Raw genomic sequence first — 17628 nt, forward strand, 5'->3', positions numbered from 1 at the left:
GCGAGCTTTCGGGATCCATTCACTTCATGTTCTCATAGAACGCCCTCCCTAAATTTGCATGTGTTACATGAAGTTACCAGCTGGGGTCACTTGTTACATTGTAGTTACACTGTGACATCCCTAAGCTTTATTGTTAGTTGAGGAACCATAGAAAGACAAGACACCCCAGCAGGATTCTGGTCCTATTATCAAATTAAATTGCATTTGTCACATGCGCCAAATACCGTGAAATGCTTACTTACTAGCCCTGAACTAACAATGCAGTTAAGAAACATTCGAGTTAAGAAAATATTTAATAAATAAAATAAAGTAAAAAATAAAAAAGAGCAACAATAAAATAACAATAACGAGGCTATATACAGTGATTACCAGTACTGGGTAAATGAGCAGGGGTACATGTAGGTACAACTTTTTTTTTTTAAGATACAAAGACAACCAGTCAAAGCAAATTCTCCTATAGTAGTATTACTTGTCCAAGTAGAGGTAACAAATAGTATTCTTGATTTTTGGAGGCAGGCAGAGCATTCAAAAAACAAAACAGAGCCATATTTCTGTAGAAACACATGATTTATTAAAACCAGCATGCAAATGCCACATCCCTGACAGGAGTCGAATTGCAGGCCCTTCTGTGAAGAGGCAGTGTGAAAAAGATAGAAAGAGGGATCTACACAGCCAGCCCGGGGGGTCTTTAGTTCTTGGGTGCCGTGAGCACAGTGTCTAGCGTGCTCTGCGCCTCCTGTATCTGCTGCTGCAGCCTTTGTTTCATACCCTCATTCTGGGCATTCTTTAGCATGGCTTGCATGTCCTGGATGGCTGCACGGTAACCTGGCGCATTGTGGAACACACGTACCGCCCGGTCCCCGCTGCACACCAGGTAGCGGCTGTTGATGTCAAACCTCAGCTCGGTGATCTCCTCGCTGTGGACTCCGTGGAACTCCTCCTCCAGCTGACCAGTGGATGTGCTGTACATGGCCACGCTGCAGCCGTTGGAGATCGCCACCACGCGGGCGTCTGGCGACAGGGCCACCCGGCTGCCTTCCGACGACTGGCAAGGCACCGACTTCAGGAGGTAAGGGTCTTGTTGCTTCTTGTACTCCACGTCTGTGTCCCACAGCCGCCAAGTGCCGTCCTTGGAGACGGTGGCCATTCTGGCGGAAATCGGAGACAGTTTCAAATATCAATGGGGAATGTAATCATAATGTCATTCATGGAAATCAACCATTGATGTTTCGATAGGATACCAGGCAATGCATACCTTACCTGCGTGAGTCGTTAGAGAAGGCAAAGGAGTGGACCCCTGCTGAATGGCCCTTCAGGTCGAAGGCGCGGCTCACCTCTTTGAAGTCACCACCCTTCCCGAAGCACACCTCCCATACCTTCACGTCAGGAGTGAAGCCACAGGAAGCCACAAACCTGAAGACAAAATCATCCAAAATGTATTTACCCGAGAGCACAATTACATTAGCTATACGATTAGCTGCCCCGCTGCCCACCCCCCCACCACACACACTTAGGGGACTGTACTGACCTTCCACAGGGTGAAATGGCAGCGTAGGAGTTGGTCATCTGGTTGGTGATGATAGAAGCCAGTACCTCTCCTTTCAGGTCCCAGATGAGGATGTTGGTGTCAGTGGAGGCACTCATGATGAACTTGCCTGGAACACAGAAAACAAAAAAAGGGAGAGCGATGAGAGTTTGGGCAAAAACTGGAACAAGGGTCTCTTCCATAACTTATAACATTCATAACTTCACATCTTCCTGCCTTTCCTGAATACATTTAGCCATCATACCAGTCTCTGCGATGCCGATATTGATGACATTGGCCTTGTGTTTCTTTGGGAAGTCTTCAGAGGCAGCTCTGAAAGTGAAGCTCCCATCATCCTTCTTGGTCATCTTGAAGATGCGAATGGTATCTCCGTTAGCCAGCCAAGTAATGAAGGCCCTTCATACCAAGACAGAGCAAGTATAGAAAGACAAGAGGCTCTATCCACCTATCTATATATACAGTTGAAGTCAGAAGTTTACATACACTTAGGTTGGAGTCATTAAAACTCGTTTTTCAACCACTCCACAAACTATAGTTTTGGCAAGTCGGTTAGGACATCTACTTTGTGCATGACACAAGTAATTTTTCCAACAATTGTTTACTGACAGATTATTTCACTGTATCACAATTCCAGTGGGTCAGAAGTTTACATACACTAAGTTGAGTGCCTTTAAACAGCTTGGATATTTCCAGAAAATGATGTAATGGCTTTACAAGCTTCTGATAGTCTAATTGACATCATTTGAGTCAGTTGGAGGTGTACCTGTGGATGTATTTCAAGGCCTACCTTCAAACTCAGTGCCTCTTCGCTTGACATCGTGGGAAAATCAAAAGAAATCAGCCAAGACCTCAGAAAATAAATTGTAGACCTCCACAAGTCTGGTTCATCCTTGGGAGCAATTCACAAACGCCTGATGGTACCACGTTCATCTGTACACACAATAGCACGCCAGTATAAACACCATGGGACCACGCAGCCGTCATACTGCTCAGGAAGGAGACGCGTTCTGTCTCCTAGAGATGAACGCACTTTAGTGCTAAAAGTGCAAATCAATCCCAGAACAGCAGCAAAGGACCTTGTGGAGAAACCTGGTACAAAAGTATCTATATCTACATAATCTGAAAGGCCGCTCAGCAAGGAAGAAGCCAATGCTCCAAAACCGCCATAAAAAAGCCAGACTACGGTTTGCAACTGCACATGGGAACAAAGATGGTACTTTCTGGAGAAATGTCCTCTGGTCTGATAAAACAAAATTTTAACTGTTTGGCCATAATGACCATTGTAAAGTTTGGAGGAAAAAGGGGGAGGAAAAGGGGGAGGCTTGCAAGCAGAAGAACCCCATCCCAACCGTGAAGCACGGGGGTGGCAGCATCATGTTGTGGGGGTGCTTTGCCGCAGGAGGGACTGGTGCACTTCACCATATAGATGTCATCATGAGGGCAGAAAATTATGTGGATATATTGAAGCAACATCTCAAGACATCAGTCAGGAAGTTAAAGCTTGGTCGTAAATGGGTCTTCCAAATGGACAATGACCCCAAGCATACTTCCAAAGATGTGGCAAAATGGCTTAAGGACAACAAAGTCAAGGTATATTAGTGGCCATCAGAACAAGGCAAAACTGAAAAAGCATGTGCAAGCAAAGAGGCCTACAAACCTGACTCAGTTACACCAGCTCTGTCAGGAGGAATGGGCCAAAATTCACCCAACTTATTGTGGGAAGCTTGTGGAAGGCTAACCGAAACATTTGACCCAAGTTAAACAATTTAACTTCTTATGGCTGGGGGGCAGTATTGAGTAGCTTGGATGAATTGAGTAGCTTGGATGAATAAGGTGCCCAGAGTAAACTAAGCTAAGCTAAGATATGCAAATTATTAGTAGATTTGGATATAAAAAGTTTCTGAAACTGTTTGAATGATGTCTGTGAGTATAACATAACTCATGTGGTAGGCAAAAACCTGAGAAAAAATCCAACCAGGAAGTGGGAAATCTGAGGTTTGTAGTTTTTCAACTCTTTGCCTATCCAAGATAGTGTAAATTTGGTCCGATTGCACTTCCTAAGGCTTCCACTAGATGTCAACAGTCTTTAGAACCTTGTTTCAGGCTTCTACTGTGAGGAGAGAATAAGAGCTGATTGGGTAAGGGGTCTGCCAGAAGGCCATGAGCTCTGTCAGGCGCGCTCCCGTGAGAGGTAGCTGCGTTCCATTGCATTTCTAAACACAAATGAATTCTCCGGTTGAAACATTATTAAAGATTTATGTTAAAAACATCCTAAAGATTGATTCTATACATCGTTTGACATGTTTCTACGAACTGTAATCGAATTTGACTTTTCGTCTGGCCTGCGCATCGCGAATTTGGATTTGTGAACTAAAAGGCGCGAACAAAAAGGAGGTATTTAGACATAAATTATGGCCTTTATCGAACAAAACAAACATTTATTGTGGAGCTGGGATTTCTGGGAGTGCATTCTGATGAAGATCATCAAAAGTAAGTGAATATTTATAATGCTTCTGTTGACTCCACAACATGGCAGATATCTGTATGGCTTGTTTTGGTCTCTGAGGGCTGTACTCAGATTATAGCATGATGTGCTTTTTCGGTAAAGCTTATTTGAAATCTGACACAGCGGTTGCATTAAGGAGAAGTTTATCTAAAGTTCCATGCAGTATTTCTGTAAATTGACGTGGCTCTCTGCAAAATCACCGGATGTTTTGAAAGCAAAACATTACTGAGCGTAACGCGCCAATGTAAACTGAGATTTTTGGATATAAATATTAGAGGTTGACCGATTATGATTTTTCAACGCCGATACCGATTATTGGAGGACCAAAAAAGCCAATACCGATTAATCGGACGATTTAAAAAAAAACTTGTAATAATGACAATTACCACAATACTGAATTAACACTTATTTTAACTTAATATAAAACATAAATTAAATCAATTTAGCCTCATAAATAATGAAACATGTTCAATTTGGTTTAAATAATGCAAAAACAAAGTGTTGGAGAAGTAAAAGTACAATATGTGCCGTGTAAAAACGCTAACATTTGAGTTCCTTTCTCAGAACATGAGAACATATGAAAGTTGGTGGTTCCTTTTAACATGAGACTTCAATATTCCAAGGTAAGAGGTTTTAGGTTGTAGTTAATATAGTATTTATAGGACTATTTGTCTCTATACCATTTGTATTTCATATACCTTTGACTATTGGATGTTCTTATAGGCACTATAGTGTTGCCAGTGTAACAGTATAGCTTCCATCCTCCTCCTCACCCCTACCTGGGCTCGAACCAGGAACACATCGACAACAGCCACACTCGAAGCATCCTTACCCATCGCGCCACAAAATCTTTGGCCCTTGCAGCGCAAGGGGAATAACTACTCCAAATCTAAAAGCGAGTGACGTTTGAAACAGTATTAGAGCACACCCAGCTAACGAGCTAGCCATTTCACATTGGTTACACCAGCCATTAGGCTGATAGGCTTGAAGTCATAAACAGCGCTGTGCTTGCAAAGAGCTTCTGGCAAAACGTACAAAAGTGCTGTTTGAATGAATGATTAAGGGCCTGCCTGCTGCTGCTCAGACTGCTCTATCAAATCAGACTTAATTATAACATAACACACAGAAATACGAGCCTTTGGTCATTAATATGATCGAATCCGGAAACTATCATTGTGAAAACAAAACATTTATTATTTCAGTGAAATACGGAACCGTTCGGTATTTTATCTAACGGGTGGCATCCCTAAGTCTAAATATTCTTGTTACATTGCCCAACCTTCAATGTATGTCATAATTACGTAAAATCTGGCAAATTAGTTCACAATGAGCCAGGCAGCCCAAACTGTTGCATATACCCTGACTCTGCGTGCAATGAACGCAAAAGAAATGACGCAATTTCACCTGGTTAATATTGCCTGCTAAACTGGATTAGTAGTTATAACTAGTGATTATGATTGATTGTTTTTTATAAGATAAGTTTAATGCTAGCTAGCAATTTACCTTGGCTTCTACTGCATTCGTGTTACAGGCAGGCTACTTGTGGAGTGTAATGGTTAGAGCGTTGGACTAGTTAACTGTGCTGTTGCAAGATTGGACCCCTAAGCTGACAAGGTGAACATCTGTCGTTCTGCCCCTGAACAAGGAAGTTAACCCACAGTTCCTAGGCAGTCATTGGAAATAAGAATGTGTTCTTAACTGACTTGCCTAGTTTAATAAAAGGTATAAATATATATATATATATTTAAATTTTTAATTAATCGGAAATCGGCGCCCAAAAATACAGATTTCCGATTATTATGAAAACTTGAAATCGGCCATAATTAAATCGGCCATTCCGAATAATCGGTCAAACCTCTAATAAATATGAACTTTATTGAACAAAACATACATGTATTATGTAATGTGAAGTCTTATGAGTGTCATTTGATGAAGATCATCAAAGGTTAGTGATTCATTTTATCTCCATTTCTGCTTTTTGTGACTCCACTCTTTGGCTGGAAAAATGGCTGCGTTTTTCTGTGACAAGGTACTGACCTAATATAATCAGATGGTGTGCTTTCGTCGTAAAGCCTTTTTGATATCGGGACACTGTGGTGGGATTAACAATAAGTTTATCTTTAAAATTGTGTAAAATACCTCTATGTTTGAGGAATTTTAATTATGAGATTTCTGTTGTTTGAATTTGGCACCCTGCACTTTCACTGGCTGTTGTCATATCGATTCCGTTAACGGAATCTCAGCCGTAAGAAGTTAAAGGTAATGCTACCAAATACTAATTGAGTGTATGTAAACTTCTAAACCACTGAGAATGTGATAAAATAAATAACAGCTGAAGTAAATCATTCTCTCTACTATTATTCTGACATTTCACATTCGTAAAATAAAGTGGTGATCCTAACTGACCTAAGACAGGGAATTTTTACTCTGATTAAATGTCAGGAATTGTGAAAAACTGAGTTTAAATGTATATGGCTAAGGTGTATGTAAACTTCCGACTTCAACTGTACCCTTTGTTATGGACAAGAGTGTGTGTGTGTGTGTGTGTGTGTGTGTGTACATATAAATATACCTTGAATCAGGGCTGAAACGGACCAGTGTGGCATGGTCCAGCTCTAAGTTGGCCCTCAGACATTTGTGGTCTCTGTCCAGGAATTCCTTGGTGCTCCATATCCTGACAGTGCGGTCGTCAGCACAGGTGGCTAGGTACTTTCCGTTGCTGCTGAAGTCCAGGGACGTCACATTTCCACTGTGACTCTGGGGAGAGAGAGAAAGAGAGAGACACACACACACACACACACACACGAGTGAGCCAAGCAATGATCAAGCATCCGATAATTCTGCAACGTCGTCACACACCACTGTCATTACATTATGTTCTGTGAGCATTGTTGGATGAGCACTACACAAGACTGGCCTCTGAGATGTTTTTTAGAATTGATTAGATAGGCAGAGTATGCCTAAATATGGCAAATATAAAGTTCACAGTATGTAAAGCGTGGCCCACCTTCAAGGATGATGCTAGAAGAGGGTGGCTGAAGGTGTGCTGCTGGGCTTTCTCCTTGCGAGGACGCTGTTGTTGTTTCTGTTTCTTGGCAGTGGGAGCCTTCACTGCATTTCTCTCTGCTGCAGGGGATGAATTGGCATCACATTATACAAGACATTCAAGCAAACACTTTCTAGTACCTTCCATAGAGGCTAACCAAGATACACTACATGACCAAAGGTCTGGGACACCTGCTCGTTGAACATATTCTAAAATCATGGGCATTAATATGGAGTTGGTCCCCCTTTGATGCTGTAACAGTCTCCACTCTTCTGGGACAGATTCCCACTAGATGTTGGAACATTGCTGCGGGGACTTTCTTCCATTCAGCCACAAGAGCATAAGTTAGGTCGGTCACTGATGTTGGGCGATTAGGCCTGGCTCGCAGTCGATGTTCGAATTCATCCCAAATGTGTTCGATGGGGTTGAGGTCTGGACTCAAGGCCAGTCAAGTTCTTCCACACCAATCTTGACAAACCATTTCTGTATATACCTCGCTTTGTGCACATGGGCATTGTCATGCTGATACAGGAAAGGGCCTGCTTATGACGATACATGGAAAGGGCCTTCCCCGAACTGTTGCCACAAAGTTGAAAGCACAGAGTCGTCTAGAATGTAATTGTATGCTGTAGTGTTAAGATTTCCCTTCACTGGAACTAAGGGGCATTGTCCAAACCATGAAAAACTGCCCTAGACCACTATTCCTCCTTCACCACACTTTACAGTTGGCACTATGCATTTGGGCAGGTAGCGTTCTTCTGGCATCCGCCAAACCCAGATCCGTCCGTCGGACTGCTAGATGGTTAAGCGTGATTCATCACTCCAGAGAACGCGTTTCCACTGCTGAAGAGTCCAATGGTGGCGAGATGTACACCAGTCCAGCCGACGCTTGGCATTGCGCATGATGAACTTATGCTTGTGTGCGGCTGCTCGGCCATTGAAACCCATTTCACAAAGGTCCCGATCAACAGTTCTCGTGCTGACGTTGCTTCCAGAGGCAGTTTGGCACTTGGTAGTGAGTGTTGTAACCCAGTTCTGTGAGCTTGTGTGGCCTACCACTTCACGGCTAAGCCGTTGTTGCTCCGAGACGTTTCCACTTCACAATAACAGCACTTACAGTTGACTGGGGCAGCTCTAGCAGGGCAGAAATTTGACGAACTGACCTGTTGGAAAGGTGGCATCTTATGACGGTGCCACGTTGAAAAGTCACTGAGCTCTCCAGTAAGGCCATTCTACAGCCAATGTTTGTCTATAGAGATGGCTGTGTGCTCGATTTTATACACCTGTCAGCAACAGATGTGGCTGAAATAGCCAAATCCACTAATTTGAAGGTGTGTCCACATACTTTTGTATATATAGTGTAGGTAGCCTATACCTTGTTTCTCATTATCAAAATGTTCAGGTTGATTTCTCCTATGGGAACCGTAATATGTTGATTAATAAAACGTGTACAATTATGTAACAATAATACAATGTTTTAGTCACCATTTCATTCAAACTTTCTTCCATAACTTTTCCTCCAGCAACAAGTTTATGGTTGGCTACATTTAAACTTTTTGGACCTGGTGCCAATACTTTTAAATGAGTACATATATTGTTACTATCGTAAAGGGCTGATATTACAGTGTGTGTAAATTGCACCTGTTTGACACATTCACAGCTAGCTAAATTAATAGAATAGCAATCCATCGCGACAAGAAGACATATAATATGCAAACAAGTTAAGAGAGCAACTTACCAACTGAGTCTTCTTCATTCTGCTCTAGTTGTTCACTTATTTCTCCTTTCTGCTTTCCCACTGCGACGGCGACCAAAATTATTAGCATTCCTATTAATAAGGTCAAGGCAAAAAGAGCCGCAAACTCCATCTCCACCGAGTTTGTGCCACGTTAGCACTAGCTATTCTAATAAAACAGCTAGCACGCTAGCTAGCAAACTCCTTTGACACAAGAGACTCTTTAGCTACTTGCTGTGGCTGCAGCTTTGTTCAGCTAGCAATATAGTTGTGTTTAAATAGTAACAATATTGTTGTCGTTAATAACTGTATGATAACGACTAATCGAACTTGCTTTACACATGCATTAAAAAAAAAAAATTACTGAAGTCAGCAGCAGAGAACTTTGAGTCCTAACGTAAACCTTTTTTTCAGCAAGCCGTAAAGTATATTGTCCGCTTGCGGAAACGTGGGTGTCGTATATTCATGTACATAGCTAATGATAATACATTTTCTTTTAAAAAAATACGGTAAATTAGTTTTATAGCAATGGCTTTGTACGCGAAAGCTGCCGAGATTCTCGAGAAAGTGGAGAGGAAGCAGGCTACTGTAAAGACTTTGGTTTACGATAGTAAATTTCAGGTAATTACTAGTTTACTGAGTAGCGTTCGCTATTATTAGCTAGCTAACTCCTTGCAACATTTACCATGGAGCTAACACGTAGACATCACATAGGCAATACTTACAACAGTACTGGTCATGCCTAGAAGCTAAAAATCATGTGTGTAAAGAGACTTACAATAGTATTGTGTTAATATTGTTATAATGCTATCACCTCGCCAGAATATCAAGCAGCTTTTTGCCCTGGTGTGTGAGACACAGAAGTTTTCATCCATCCTTCAAGAGATCATTGAGTCCACCAAGCTCCTCAAACAGACCAAGATAAAAATGAATCTGGCCAAGGTAATGTGAAACACATGGATACAATTATCTTCCCCGTCATGACTTTTTGAACAAACTCCATTCAGTCCCTCCAACAGAGTTCTTCAAGCCTGGTCCTGGGAACCCACAGGTCATAATATGCAGGCATTTGTTTCTGCCCATAACAAACAAACCTGATGAGCTACTGTAATTGAATCAGGTGTGTTAGAACAAAAGCCTGCACACCCTGTGGTTCAGATTCCCAGAACCAGGAATGAAGAACACTGCTCCAACACTTTGGCTGGTAGCTTACCTCTTGTTTGGTCCTGTCCACACTACGCAGGTTCTGGTGTATGACCTGGTCATTGGTAAGGGGCTGAAGTGTGGCGGGGCCTGGAAGGCACTGATGATGAAACACCGCTCTAGACTGCAGGCTGCCCTAGCCCGCATGAAGATCAAGCAGAAGGTCAGCCGCAACCAGGACCTGCTCTCCTCCAGTCTCCAGCAGCCTGAAGGTTATATTGATTGATCCCTTTTACTCCTGTTAGAAAACAAGACATTTGGGCTTCCAAGAGATGAGTGACATAGGACTGTATCCGCGAGATGTTCTATAGGCTATAGAGCATGTGCCAATACCAAAGTGGGCACATTCGCTATATAAACTCAACATTGTTTGTGACAAAACCATCAGTGCGGTTGAAAATGCGATGGAAACCCATTTAACTTGTATTTGTTTATTCGGTACATGGGAATTTATTATGTGCGCTACGTCATCACACACCGTATTTTATCCTCAAAAAGTTAATTTGATGGAAACATCTCTGATGGGAAAATGCACATTCACTTTTATTCTGATTTTTGAATATTTGCATCCAAATCAGTCGCCAATTGGATGAAAACCCAGCTTGTAACCTAGCTTGGATAAAGAATGTCATGACAGGCCTGATGGAAACAGGAAATTTGTTGGTAAACTTTCCAAATGTAGACAACAACAAAATATCCGGACAATGAACTGCAATTGCATTATATCGATGGCAATTTGAATTCTACACATTTTGCCATGAGCTGGAGAGATGATTTTGCAATTGTATAACGCATTTCATGCAATTCTACACATTTTGCCATGGGGCGGAGAAAAAAGTTTCTGTATTCTATTATTCTAACTCTCAACAGTAAACTGAGACCCCGACTGAGTTCATAAAAGGGTGGCTGCCAGTTGCCCATCCCTGATCTAAAACGACATTGGAGGCGGCTTATGGTAGAGAATTGAATATTAAATTCTCTGGCAACAGCTCTGGTGGAAATTCCTGCAGTCAGCATGCCAATTGCACGCTCCCTCAAAACTTGAGACATCTGTGGCAATGTGTTGTGACAAAACTGCATATTTTAGAATGGCCTTTTATTGTCCCCAGCACCAGATGCACCTTTGTAATGATCATGCTATTTAATCAGCTTCTTGATATGCTGGATGGATTCTTGGCAAAGGAGAAATGCTCACTAACAGGGATGTAAACAAATTTGTGCACAAAATATGGGAGAAATAAGCTTTTGTTCGTGTGGAAATGTTTTATTTCAGCTCATGAAACTTGGGACCAACACTTTACATGTTGCGTTTATTTTTGTTCAATGTAGCTTCAGCGTGCTGGTGTGCAACCATGGCAATATTGTTTTGACTTTGAATAGCTTTGTTAGGGACCGTCAATAATTGTATTTTATGTTGCACACCTTTAGTTCTCATTAAAGGATTTGAATATGAATTTCTACAATTTATAGTTGGAGGTAATACAAATTTGGAGCTATTAGAATTAACATATTGTCCTATGTACATTGTGTATTTTACCGATGGCCCACTAACTAATCCCCATAGGGATTTCCAAAGTCAACCCAAACCCAAATTTACCACAGGTCATGTGCAGCTACACTCAGAATTTATGATTACTTGTGTGCTGCCAGCTGTGTGCAGTATTGAAACAAACCCAACCTTAATTTACGCTGTGATGCAGTCAACCACAAATCTCGGTTTTGGATGAGACTGACTTTATGACCAAAATTATACTTTTTACACTTTGTAGTCAATTTTGACAGTAGAATAAATGTTTGAGTCATATTGATGCCACACAGGCTGTTTTCTAAACTATACATTTTTTTTTAAAGTGATAGTTGGTCTTTAAATGTTTCTCTCCTTTTTGTAAAAGAATATACATTTTCTCCTTCCCCAGGCGATCAGCTCCCAAGGTATGTGCGTGTGAACACGTTAAAGACCACAGTGGAGGACGCCATCGATTACTTCAAGAGAGAGGGCTTCTCCTACTTGGGACAAGCCTACAGGTCAGTCAGGGACGGGCCTTTGATGTTTCTTCCTTCCCTGTTTATTCTATTGTCTGAGGTTGACATGAGGTAAATGGAATGTGTGTTTCTGATGTCCAGGCTCGATGACCTGAATCTGAAGGGGAAATCCTTTGTGGGTGACATGCACCTTTCAGACCTGCTGGTTTTCTCTCCAAAGACAGACTTCCATGACCACAATCTGTACAAGGCTGGCCACATCATTCTACAAGACAAGGTGAGGACTTTCAATGCGTCCGTTCATCACTGATTGGATGAGATTACCTTGTCCGATCTATTCTGATAGAAATTAATCCCAGAATAATTTGAAGGTATTCTGAAAGGGCCTATGGACTTGCCTGTGTACTACTGTCTACCTTATATCCCAACAGGCCAGCTGTCTCCCTGCATACCTCCTGAACCCTCCTACAGGCAGCCATGTCCTGGACGCTTGTGCAGCACCGGGGAACAAAACCAGCCACCTCGCTGCCATCATGAAAAACAAAGGGTAAAATTTGATTACTTTTATTTCAGAGGTCCCAGACCCAGATGAAGCCTACTCCTGGACTAAATGCCATGTACAAAAATGAAGGACACTTTCTCTTTCCATGACAGAGACTGACCGGGTCAATCCATGTAAAAACTATGATCCCTTTTTGATGTCACTTGTTAAATCCGGAGAGGAAACAGTTTAACAGATTTTTTAGCCAATTGAGACATGGATAGTGTGTGTGCCATTGAGGGTGAATGTGCAAGAAAAAAGATGTAAGTGCCTTTGAACAGGGTATGGTGCCAGGCGCGCACCAGTTTGTGTCAAGATTTGCAACACTGCTGGGTTTTTCACGCTTAACAGTTTCCCCATGTGTATCAAGAATGGTCCACCACCCAAAGGACATTCAGCCAACTTGACACAACTGTGGGAAGCATTGGAGTGAACATGGGCCAGCATCCCTGTGGAACGCTTGTCACCTTGTATAGTCCATGCCCCAATGAATTGAGGCGGTTCAGAGGGCAAAAGGGGGGTGGGTTGCAACTCAATATTTGGAAGGTGTTCTTAATGTTTTGTACACTGTACTTTTTATGGTTCTGGGAAACTATTGTCTAGTAGGAATAGGGTATTAACAAGTTTGTGATGTTAATCCTGAAAAAGAGTAGGTTACAAAAGGATAGCAATTTTGATGAAATTTCAAAGCACGTTGTAAAGGTTACTTGCCTCACCTTTTACCTTTGACCCAAACCTCTTTTCTCTGGCCCATGTTGAAGGAGGCTGTTTGCCTTCGACCTGGATGCCAAGCGTCTCTCCACCATGTCCACTCTCCTGCTCCGCGCCGGAGTCACATGTCAGCAGCTGGCCAATCAGGACTTCCTAAAGGTGGACCCGGACGGGCCGCAGTATAAAGATGTGGAGTACATCCTACTGGACCCGTCGTGCAGCGGATCAGGTAACAACACAGGTTTAGATGCTTGTTTATTACTCCAGAAAGATGTACCTCAATGACCCAGAAGGACTCAGGTCAAAGTATCTGTATGACCTCTAAAACAAGTACCTTTGTACTCTCAATGTCATTGTTGATTAAAAATAATATTTGTGTGTTTCTCTCGCAGGGATGGTGTGTCTGCGGGACGAGGCCTCACCCTCCCAAAAGGAGCAGGACAAGCGTCGTCTGCAGGCCCTGGCAGCGTTCCAGCTGCACTGTCTCAACCACGCCTTGTGCTTCCCCCGTCTGCAACGCGTGGTGTACTCCACCTGCTCCATCCATACCGAGGAGAACGAGCAAGTGGTGGCCGCCTGCCTGCTGCAGAACCCAGGTTTCAGGTAGGGAACAGAAATGTATATTAAAGCTTCAAGTAGCTTTGCTGGGTTTCAGCTGTGTGCCCACTGTGCCACCATCAGGACAAATTGCCCTAGGATGAGCTATTTCTGTACTGTTTACCAAATATCAGAACTCAAAATCAAACATAATGCAATACATTTATGTATTTTACCATTTTTTTAAACTTATGTTGACTACTTTAAAACATATTTCTCTACAGAACCGCTGGACTGATTGGTACCAAATTTGGTATATACATTCGTGGCTAAAAGTTTTGAGAATGACATAAATTTTCAAAGTCTGCTGCCTCAGTTTGTATGATGGCAATTTGCATATACTCCAGAATGTTATGCAGAGTGATCAGATGAATTGCAAAGTCCCTCTTTGCCATGCAAATGAACTGAATCCCCCAAAAACATTTCCGCTGCATTTCAGCCCTGCCACAAAAGGATCAGCTGACATCATGTCAGTGATTCTCTCATTAACACAGGTGTGAGTGTTGATGACGACAAGGCTGGGGATCACTCTGTCATGCTGATTGAGTTCGAATAAGACTGGAAGCTTCAAAAGGAGGGTGGTGTTTGAAATTATTGAACTTCCTCAACCATGGTTACCTGCAAGGAAACACGTGTCATCATTGCTTTGCACAAAAAGGGCTTCACAGGCAAGGATATTGCTGCCAGTAAGATTGCACCTAAATCAACCATTTATCGGATCATCAAGAACTCAAGGAGAGCGGTTCAATTGTTGTGAAGAAGGCTTCAGGGAGCCCAAGAAAGTCCAGCAAGCTCCAGGAACGTCTCCTAAATTTGATTCAGCTGCGGGATCGGAGCACCACCAGTACAGAGCTTGCTCAGGAATGGCAGCAGGCAGGTGTGAGTGCATCTGCACGCACAGTGAGGCGAAGACTTTTGGAAGATGGCCTGGTGTCAAGAAGGGCAGCAAAGAAGCCAATTCTCTCCAGGAAAAACATCAAGGACAGAGATTGGACTGCTGAGGACTGGGGTAAAGTCATTTTCTCTGATGAATTCCCTTTCTGATTGTTTGGGGAATCCGAAAAAAATCTTGTCCGGAGAAGACGAGGTGAGCGCTACCATCGGTCCTGTGTCATGACAACAGTAAAGCACCCTGAGACCATTCATGTTTGGGGTTGCTTCTCAGCCAAGGGAGTGGGCTCACTCACAATTTTGCCTAACACAGCCATAAATAAAGAATGGTACCAACACATCCTCCAAGAGCAACTTCTCCCAACCATCCAGGAACAGTTATGTAACGAACAATGCCTTTCCCAGCATGATGGAGTACCTTGCCATAAGGCAAAAGTGATAACTAAGTGGCTTGGAGAACAAAACATCAATATTTTGGTCCATGGCCAGGAAACTCCCCAGACCTTAATCCCATTGAGAACTTGTGATCAATCCTCAAGAGGCTGGTGGACAAACAAAACCCCACAAATTCCAACAAACTCCAAGCATCGATTATGCTAGAATGGGCTGCCATCAGTCAGGATGTGGCCCAGAAGTTAATTGACAGCATGCCAGGGCAGATTGCAGAGGTCTTGAAAAAGAAGGATCAACACTGCAAATATCGACTCTTTGCATCAACTTCATGTAATTTTCAATAAGCCTTTGACACTTATGAAATGCTTGTAATTATACTTCAGTATTCCATAGTAACATCTGACAAATATCTAAAGATATTGAAGCAGCAAACTTTGTGGAAATTATTGTCATTCTCAAAACTTTTGGCCACGACTGTACCATCTATATATATGCACATCTTCAAACACAATTTTCCAAGACTCTTGCTCAAACAATATGGCCTCTATGAGCTTGCATGATTGTCCAACAGCACCACCATGCAGCCAAACTGAACCATATTTTACAGGTTAGCTCAACACATCTGAGCATGTGTACCAAATTTAATCAGTCAAACTGATCAAGAGATAAATATGCATGTTGTAGCGCCACCGTGTGGTCAATTTGAATGTGCTTAGATATGTTGAGTCTTGACAGTATTTGGTATATGTGCTGCAAATGAATATCCATGTTGGAGTTATGCATTTGTGCCAGACCACACCCACATTACTATTTATTGGTCAGTAGCAGCCATGTTGTTTGAGATGCTATTTTGGTCCATAGATGCCAAGTCTCAAGTTTTGTGCATATCGGTCCCAGAGGAGCAGCGTTTCATGTGTAAACCAAATTCAAAATGGCGGAAAACCCATCATGGGACCTTGAAGCATATTTCTTCCTTGTGAGGAGAGGAACCTATATACTGGATTTCAGGACTCGAGGTCACACTGGGTGAGGGGCGTGACCTTTCACTTGCTTGTTATAGCAACACCATTTGGTCAATATGCACAGTAATGGATGAGGGTGTGGCTCCTTACCGTCATGCATGGTTGCAACCTAGGCCTTACCATCTCACGGAAATTTTCAGAAATTGGCAGAAAATAATCAATGCCAACAAATACATTAGGGCTTAACCTCTAATCAATTCCCAAATAGATTTATCATGGAACCGACTAAGTATGTGACCTGTGTTTATGATCATAAGAACAGTATAGCATTGTGTAAACTTATGATCTGAGACACCGGCTGTTTCTGCAGGCTGGTTCCACTGCTCCCGCAGTGGCCCGAGCGTGGCCTGGCTCCCCTCACAAAGTGTCTCCGAGCCAGCACCACCAAAACCCTCACCCATGGCTTCTTTGTGGCCCTGCTGGAGCGACACACAGCACAGAGGCTAGAAGAGCAAGCCTCCGAAACACTGTGAGTAACAGTTATACATTCCGTAAAAGCAAGGCAACTTAGAAAAAGTCTAGATTATACCGTTGCTGTGTGAAGTTAATGCTCGTCTTCACTGTTATAGCAATCCGGTCGCTGAGATGAGTCCAAGTAGTCCTTCTGCCAGTAAGGACATACATGAGGTTCAGGAGCCGATTAGCACCACCAAGGATATAAACATGGCTGAGGAAGCCAAACCCACAGAGGAAAATACAGATACCTCAGGAGGAGTGAAGAGGAAGAAAAAGAAAGATGGGGATAAGGCGGCTCTGGAGCCCAAAGCCACTAAGGAACAGACAAATACCTCAGGAAGAGCAAAGAGAAAAAAGCCTAAAGTGGAATGAGACTGACCCTTCAAAGGAACACTGGCTTTGGGTGCCTTGGCGGTCATTTAGACAAGCTATATTTTTGCCCCAACTCCAGGCGACATCGAAGCTAGGCTGTGCCACGTTGGGAAAGCTTAGTCATGGTGACAATGATTGGCTACCTATAATCCAGCAGTGACATTCTACCCAGGCAAGTTCTGATATTGGAGGGTACTGAATCTTATGAAACACCTTTGTATTTGTCTGTCACTTGTACCCTTGACCATGTGTATTCCTCAAATAAAACAACCAATCTCTTTTTTTTGATCGGTTCAAATGTATAGACATCTTCAGACAGACCAGTCACTAAAGATCTTTATCACATTTTATTTAAAAACAGTACATTTAAGACATGAGCAGAGGGGAGAATGTTATACGCTGCCCATGTCTGCACATTTACTCTCCTCTCGAATTGCCCATTGTGAGCTGATGTTTGCGTTCCCATTCACAGTAATATACCTCTCAAACACTCAATTTAAGACATCCAGCTCGAACACTTTCCACGTTATAAAAAGTCATTGTCATTTGAAGCTTCAACAAAATAAACACATGGTAAAGCCTTGGTCCTTGATTAAATCCACAAGTCCAAATGTTAAACATGACTT

At 42.5% G+C, this 17628-nt stretch overlaps 2 protein-coding genes across 2 annotated transcripts; one reads left to right on the forward strand and one right to left on the reverse strand.

Moving 5' to 3' along the window:
- Window positions 1–548: 548 nt before the first annotated feature.
- LOC135548700 (transducin beta-like protein 2) lies at window positions 549–9206 on the reverse strand. Its single transcript, XM_064978550.1, has 7 exons — window positions 8837–9206; window positions 7060–7178; window positions 6625–6809; window positions 1791–1942; window positions 1529–1655; window positions 1261–1413; window positions 549–1148 (listed from the first exon to the last, which is right to left on the reverse strand). The coding sequence occupies exons 1-7, from the start codon at window positions 8964–8966 to the stop codon at window positions 689–691; spliced, it is 1326 nt and encodes a 441-aa protein (XP_064834622.1). The 5' UTR covers window positions 8967–9206; the 3' UTR covers window positions 549–688.
- Window positions 9207–9264: 58 nt separating this feature from the next.
- nsun5 (NOP2/Sun RNA methyltransferase 5) lies at window positions 9265–17304 on the forward strand. Its single transcript, XM_064978549.1, has 10 exons — window positions 9265–9454; window positions 9656–9775; window positions 10077–10248; window positions 11953–12061; window positions 12161–12296; window positions 12451–12566; window positions 13322–13500; window positions 13664–13874; window positions 16485–16643; window positions 16744–17304. Exons 1-10 carry the CDS (start codon window positions 9362–9364, stop codon window positions 17000–17002), a joined length of 1554 nt encoding a protein of 517 aa, XP_064834621.1. The 5' UTR covers window positions 9265–9361; the 3' UTR covers window positions 17003–17304.
- The last annotated feature ends 324 nt before the right edge of the window (window positions 17305–17628 follow it).

The sequence above is a fragment of the Oncorhynchus masou genome, chromosome 11 (assembly GCF_036934945.1).
Source record: "Oncorhynchus masou masou isolate Uvic2021 chromosome 11, UVic_Omas_1.1, whole genome shotgun sequence".
NCBI classification, from domain to species: Eukaryota; Metazoa; Chordata; class Actinopteri; order Salmoniformes; family Salmonidae; genus Oncorhynchus; species Oncorhynchus masou.

Excerpts from the sequence above, each read along its gene's own strand:
- LOC135548700 (XM_064978550.1), bottom strand. The coding sequence starts at position 8,966 with ATGGAGTTTGCGGCTCTTTTTGCCTTGACCTTATTAATAGGAATGCTA. Across the intron at positions 1,656-1,790 it reads TATCGGCATCGCAGAGACTG|GCAAGTTCATCATGAGTGCC; the intron begins GTATGATGGCTA and ends TCTGTGTTCCAG. Across the intron at positions 1,414-1,528 it reads GCCATTTCACCCTGTGGAAG|GTTTGTGGCTTCCTGTGGCT; the intron begins GTCAGTACAGTC and ends TTTTGTCTTCAG.
- nsun5 (XM_064978549.1), top strand. The coding sequence starts at position 9,362 with ATGGCTTTGTACGCGAAAGCTGCCGAGATTCTCGAGAAAGTGGAGAGG. Across the intron at positions 12,297-12,450 it reads ACATCATTCTACAAGACAAG|GCCAGCTGTCTCCCTGCATA; the intron begins GTGAGGACTTTC and ends ATATCCCAACAG. Across the intron at positions 16,644-16,743 it reads GAGCAAGCCTCCGAAACACT|CAATCCGGTCGCTGAGATGA; the intron begins GTGAGTAACAGT and ends TCACTGTTATAG.